General features: G+C 44.7%; 1 protein-coding gene across 1 annotated transcript; it reads left to right on the top strand.

Annotated features, from left to right (window-relative positions):
* The first annotated feature begins 1,175 nt into the window (after nt 1-1,175).
* On the top strand, nt 1,176-5,930 carry LOC116884945 (proteasome subunit alpha-type 7-like). Its single transcript, XM_032886152.1, has 4 exons — nt 1,176-1,259; nt 1,657-1,776; nt 2,050-2,112; nt 5,491-5,930. The coding sequence occupies exons 1-4, from the start codon at nt 1,176-1,178 to the stop codon at nt 5,581-5,583; spliced, it is 360 nt and encodes a 119-aa protein (XP_032742043.1). The 3' UTR covers nt 5,584-5,930.
* Nucleotides 5,931-6,332: the final 402 nt, after the last annotated feature.

Here is a 6,332-nt window from a genome sequence, read left to right as displayed (position 1 = left end):
TTCCTGCGTTTCTCTAAGGGAGTTCTTCATGTCTTTCTTGAAGTCCTCCAGCATCATGATCAAATATGATTTTGAATCTAGATCTTGCTTTTCTGGTGTGTTTGGATATTCCATGTTTGCTTTGGTGGGAGATTTGGGCTCCGATGATGCCCAGTAGTCTTGGTTTCTGTTGCTTGGGTCCTGCGCTTGCCTCTCGCCATCAGATTATCTCTAGTGTTACTTTGTTCTGCTATTTCTGACAGTGGCTAGACTGTCCTATAAGTCTGTGTGTCAGGAGTGCTGTAGACCTGTTTTCCTGTTTTCTTTCAGCGAGTTATGGGAACACAGTGTTCCACTTTCGGGCGTGTAGTTTTTCCTATCTACAGGTCTTCAGCTGTTCTTGTGGGCCTGTGTCCTGAGTTCACCAGGCAGGTCGCTTGGAGCAGAAAAGTTGGTCTTACCTGTGGTCCCGAGGCTCAAGTTTGCTCGTGGGGTGTTGCTTATGAGCTCTCCGTGGGGGCAGCAATCAGGAGGACCTGCACCGCCCTTTCTTGGAGCCCCTGTCCACCAGGGTCCCAGATGGCATTTGGTGTTTTCCTCTGGAGTCAGAGATGTGGGCAGAGTCTCTTCTGGTTTCCCAGGCGTGTCTGCCTCTCTGAAGATTTAGCTCTCCCTCCCACGGGATTTGGGTGCAGAGAACTGTTTATCCGGTCGGTCCCTTCAGGTTCCGGCTGCTCCAGGGAAATTTCTTAATAAACCACTATGTACTTCTTGGAAGCAACCAGTTAACAAAAAGTTATGAGAAGCAAATTAGTCTCAATAACCATGGTAGGCAGAAGGATTTACTTTTGGTGTTCAGAGTGCATACTGCCCTTGCAAAGGATCTGAGTTCGGTTCCCTGCACTCATATCAGGTGGTGGGTCTTTTGGCTTCTCTGGACACATATTCATACACACACATACTCAAAAGTAATATCTTTTGCCAATGTTTCCACCACAGATGTGTCTTTGTGCAGTGGGTGGTAATTGATGTGGCCCCTCACTGCTGATTGCAGTGCTAAGCATAAGTGTCCATGAAGTGCTTAGCTACAAACGAGACATCTGTCACTTCACCCTGAGGCTCAGAGAGCCATCTCAGAGGAGAGGGCAGAGAGTGTAAGACACAGAGGTCAGGAGGACTGCAGCTGTCCTCTTAACATGACAGACGGCTGCATTTGTCAACTTACAGCAGCTTTGGCTGCCTGCAAAAGACCAGGTCCACATTCTCCATGGGTGCTAGGGGTAAGAGCCCATGATCCTCCACCCTGATTGAGAGCTGTGGCCACCGGATGGAGAGTCCGTTTCTGTTAAGGGTGTGGTTCTAGTCGGTAACTCGTGTGCTCTGGTGACTGGTCCAGAAGTGTGTGTGGGCAGCACAAATTGGACTCAGTGGGTTGTTTAAAAAGAGGACATAAACTTGGGAATTTTAGGGATGTTAAGGTAAATCTGGAAGGAATTATGGAAGACTCGGGGGTGATATTATGGATCAATCACATAACAAATAACTCTCTAAAATCCTTGTCAATTTTTCACTTTATGATTCTATTATTATTCAACACTGGAGTAAACTCCCAAAGCCTGATCATATGTGGTAACAATAAACCGACTGGTATCAATAATTTTGTTTTAACTTTTCTAGGCAAATGCAATAGGCCGGAGTGCTAAAACTGTTCGGGAATTTCTAGAAAAAAATTACACAGAAGATGCAATTTCAAATGACAACGAAGCTATCAAACTAGCAATAAAAGCTTTGCTTGAAGTGAGTGGCCTCGCACGCTATGCTCTGGGGATTTGTTTTGGGTTTCCTTACTCTGCTTTGTTCACTAAACACACAATTTTCAGAAGTAGCTTGTTTTTTTATAGCATTGAAGGCTCAAACCCTGTGACACACCCATGCACGCGCGCGCGCGCGCGCGCGCGCACACACACACACACACACACACACACACACACACACACACACACACACTGTACCGTTGAGCTGTACCCAAACCAGCTGAAGAAGTCCCTTTGTGTCCTTGCTCCACACCAGGTTGTGCAGTCTGGCGGAAAGAACATTGAACTGGCTATCATAAGAAGAGACCAACCTTTGAAGGTGAGTTTTGACCAAAGTAGAGATACTAGCATAGCTCGATAGACGTTAAAATGCTGTTGGTGCCTGTGAACTGCTATTGCAAGCATGCTACATCCACTGACACCGCAGCGATCTCTATTTGGGCCGAGAGTTGCTAGTCTGCTAGCTTATTGCAAGCAGGGGCTTACTCCTGGCTTTCTGAAGACTTAGAGGTGATAAGAGCTTGATACAGATGGCCCATTTAATGTTCATGACTGTCTGATAGTCTGCCCACCCAGAGAACAGGAACGTCTGTTACCTCCACTACATGAGAGAGCCTTCATACTCTCTTTTTTTTTTTTTGGTTCTTTTTTTCGGAGCGGGGGACCGAACCCAGGGCCTTGCGCTTCCTAGGCAAGGGCTCTACCCCTGAGCTAAATCCCCAACCCCGACTTCATACTTTCTAATTGCTGCAGTTTTCCCTGTTTCTGAGGATGTAACCCAAGGCTTTGTGTGTCATATGTACTACCTGCTGAGCTACATGCTTCAGTCCTGTGTGCACCACATGTACTACCTGCTGAGCTACATGCTTCAGTCCTGTGTGCACCACATGTACTACCTGCTGAGCTACATGCTTCAGTCCTGTGTGTACCACATGTACTACCTGCTGAGCTACATGCCTTGGTCCTGTGTGATGGCTTTTCATCTGATGTCTCTACATTTCACTTGAAAATGCCTGAGCCTCTTTCACATTTTAATTTAATTCCCTAGTATCATGTTTCTTGGTCACACTCCTAGCACTGCCTGTGTGCCTTTCTTCAGTCATTACGAGTTGAGCTCAGAGCAGCCTGTCAGTTACTATGCTGGTGCTCTCAGTGCCTTAAGAGCATTTCTTATGTGGTTTCTTGTCTCTGAGGTAGAATTGTTAGCAGCCTAATCTGCCAATAGTTCTCTATATAGAATGCATAAAACCTCTCAAAACATGGGAAACTGTACTGAAATATGCTTAGAAGATTAATTTTATATATGTTTTCCTTTATGTTTAAGGAAAAATTCATGCCAAATTCAGTACTGTGCAAAACAATGTGGGTGTGGGGTCATTTTACCACTTTTCCAAAAAGTGGGACAAGAGGCTAAGACAGCAGCAAGATGTCAATAAATCAGAGGAATGGGGACAGGCGCTTGGAGTAGGCCCCCTGCACAGCCCTACAGAAGCATAAACACAGGCTGTGGGGAGTAGAGGGCTCCATTTTCACTTCTGATAAGACTTTAGGGACAGATACGCCGACACTGAGAAGCCACCAAAGCCAGGATTGTTCCTTTAGCTGAGTCATGGGCACACCTGCTCAGGTAAACATACGTGAACATGTTATGCACATATTGTTGACAACTGGTAGAAGGATGCATTGCCTGGACGCAAAGTTAGAATGCTGTTGTATGTAATGCTGCAGCATAGGGAATCGAGCATGGCAGACCTACTTTACCATGCTGAGGTGTACTGACCTGAGTCTGCACTCTAGCAAATCAATTCGTTTCCAGGATGACCTTGAGCAAATTGCCCCCATCATTATTTTTCAGCTCTCTTGTATAAAGAGTGAGGCTAATAATTATTCCATCCAAGAATTGCTGTACAACCTATCATGATGATTCATGCCTGTTATACTAGCACTAGGGAAAGCAAAGCAGTACATCACAAGTTCTAAGCCATGTCTATGTTGCAGGACCTACCTTAAGTAAGTATGGGACAGGCATAGTTTTAATCCCAGCGTCCAGAAGGCAGAGGCAGGCCGAGCTCTGTGAGTTTAAGGCCAGCCTGGTTTACATAGTGAGTTTCAGGGCAGTTAAAGCCCCGACTCAAAAAGGAAAACAACATAACCCCCACCCACCCACCCACCACCAATGCTATGAGTAACTATTTCATAAAATGGTAGTGAGCTATGCAGTAGACCTTACTGAATTATATTCATTTCAATCAGTACCATTACACAGAAAGGAAATATAAAATATGTGTGTTCTTATATACAGAGGTAGAAAATACAAGGATTTGGTTCTTGGCCTGTTTAACCAGGCTCTATAATATCTAGATAAAGTAGCAAGACCTAAGCGAAAATGTAAATAAGATGGCCTGCCAACGGGGTAACAGAGGGGTAACTGTTAACTGAAGGGAAAATGTATTTGCCTAAAAGGGGGGAAAGCACAGAATATTTATGAGCAATGTCAACAGTTTTTTAAAGGTTGAATTCAGAAAGAAACCTTGGTGCCCACATAAAGGTTAAAGGTGATAAACCTTTACGGTTTGTGGTGAGACCTAGAAGTCTCAGCCATGCTGGGAGAAGGTGGAACTGCCACAGGGAGGTGAGGCAAGAAGCTGCAGGCAGGCGGCTCAACAGCTCTGGAGAAGCCTGTCTTAGCCTCTCCTCAGGTCCCACAGCTCTGGAGAAGCCTGTCTTAGCCTCTCCTCAGGTCCCACAGCTCTGGAGAAGCCTGTCTTAGCCTCTCCTCAGGTCCCACAGCTCTGGGAGAAGCCTGTCTTAGCCTCTCCTCAGGTCCCACAGCTCTGGGAAAAGCGTGTCTTAGCCTCTCCTCCCGTCCCGCAGGCACAGCTGGTTATCCCCTTGGCTGCATTGTGAAGGACCAGCTATGTCATGCTCAGACCTCCTTGTCTGGCTCATTATGTGCTCCTGGAACATGCAGTTTATCCCTTAAATGGAAACTGTCATTGCTGTAAGCTTGTTTTTGTTGGGGAGACCTTCGCAGAATTATTGTAGAGTGGTTGACTTAAAATACAAATATTTCTCCCAGCCCTGAAATTCCGGATCAAATAGTCAGCCTCTAGTAAGGCTATTCTCATACTCTCCTCACAGGTGTGTGTGCACACGTGCTCTCACACTGTCTGTCTGTCTGCTTCCCACTCCCCAATCTGGGCTAGAACTCCTCCCTCACTTCTAACACATACCCTATAATAGGAAGTAAAGACTGGGCAAGATGTGGCACCAAGCTATAAAACTTAAGGCCCTACCTTCCATTGCTTTCTACAAGAGCAACACCAGGCTGGCACCAAATGCCCAAAATACCTGAGTCTGTGGAGACATTTCATGCTCACTGTAGCAATGGCTCAATTATGTAAGAGAATCCCACATTAGGATGAAGGAGAGGAAGTTCTCAGAAATAAGCGTGGCATTTACATGTCACGGAATGACAGTACATGTATGACAGTGCATGTACAGGATGTGTGAGGAAGGATCACGCCCCCGCCCTGTGATGATGCCGGATGTCTCAGGCCGGGATTTAACCTCCTGGTACAAGTGCATCACTTTGTAATTACTGAGGTACTTTGTGGCATCCTGAGGTTAGAAGACACAAAGTTACAAATATAAGAATATTCAAGTATTGGTATTTTTTGATGTTTTCTTTTCCCAGATGTTTAGTGCCAAAGAAATTGAATTGGAGGTAACTGAAATAGAAAGGGAAAAGGACGAAGCAGAGAAGAAAAAGTCAAAGAAGTCAACCTGATGTCCAGGATCACTGGAAGTTCACGTTCTCTGTTGATTAGAGTTTCTTCCTGAGCTTTTAGAAGAAATCGGTGAGTTGGAACCAACCACCGAGTTTTTCTACGTTCATCGTCAAGAATGTCAGTTGTTTTCAAGCATAGTTAATGGAAAGATTTTCTTTAAAGTTCCTCAATTCCACATAAGTCTGATACTATACTGTGAAACTTGCATAGTATTGTTGCTTTTCTTCATAGAAAACTTTTTCTAGGGAAAAAGATGATTTTTAAAGTTAGTGATTTTTTGAAGTTTGCCTCTTCTCTGTTAGTTAAGGAGCTAGTCCTCTCAAAATAAGCTGAACCCTGACTTGCATTTCTTGATGAATGGTAAGAAGATCAGTGTGTTCGTGAGGCGTCAACAATTTGATAAAATCTACCTGTGCTGACTCTAGAGGCTGAGGCAGAAGAATTGTAAGTTAGGCAGTGTGATCAATGCTAAAATTGTAGGGACAAGATAAGCTCAGCTTATTGGTTTTTCTTTTGTAAGATAGGATCTCACGAAGCCAATACTGGCTCCAAACACCCTTTGTAGCCAGAGAATGACCTTGAACTCCTGATCCTTTTATCTCCACATCTCAATGGATCACGTGTGTCTTCCATACCCAGCTAGACTTTGTTTTGTCCTTATTACTATACAGTAGGAAGATGGGCATTAGGTCACAATAATTTTCATTAGGGATTAATGTTGTGAAAATAATGGCTGTGTCTGCCTTCT

The sequence above is a fragment of the Rattus rattus genome, chromosome 15 (genome assembly GCF_011064425.1).
Source record: "Rattus rattus isolate New Zealand chromosome 15, Rrattus_CSIRO_v1, whole genome shotgun sequence".
Taxonomy (NCBI): domain Eukaryota; kingdom Metazoa; phylum Chordata; class Mammalia; order Rodentia; family Muridae; genus Rattus; species Rattus rattus.
Note: the sequence above shows the minus strand (reverse complement) of the source record. Positions and strands in the feature narration are given on the sequence as shown.

Coding starts and splice junctions, on each gene's coding strand:
- LOC116884945 (XM_032886152.1), top strand. CDS start 1,176: ATGACAGACGGCTGCATTTGTCAACTTACAGCAGCTTTGGCTGCCTGC. Junction 1,260..1,656: donor ATTCTCCATGGGTGCTAGGG/GTAAGAGCCCAT, acceptor TAACTTTTCTAG/GCAAATGCAATAGGCCGGAG. Junction 1,777..2,049: donor CAATAAAAGCTTTGCTTGAA/GTGAGTGGCCTC, acceptor GCTCCACACCAG/GTTGTGCAGTCTGGCGGAAA.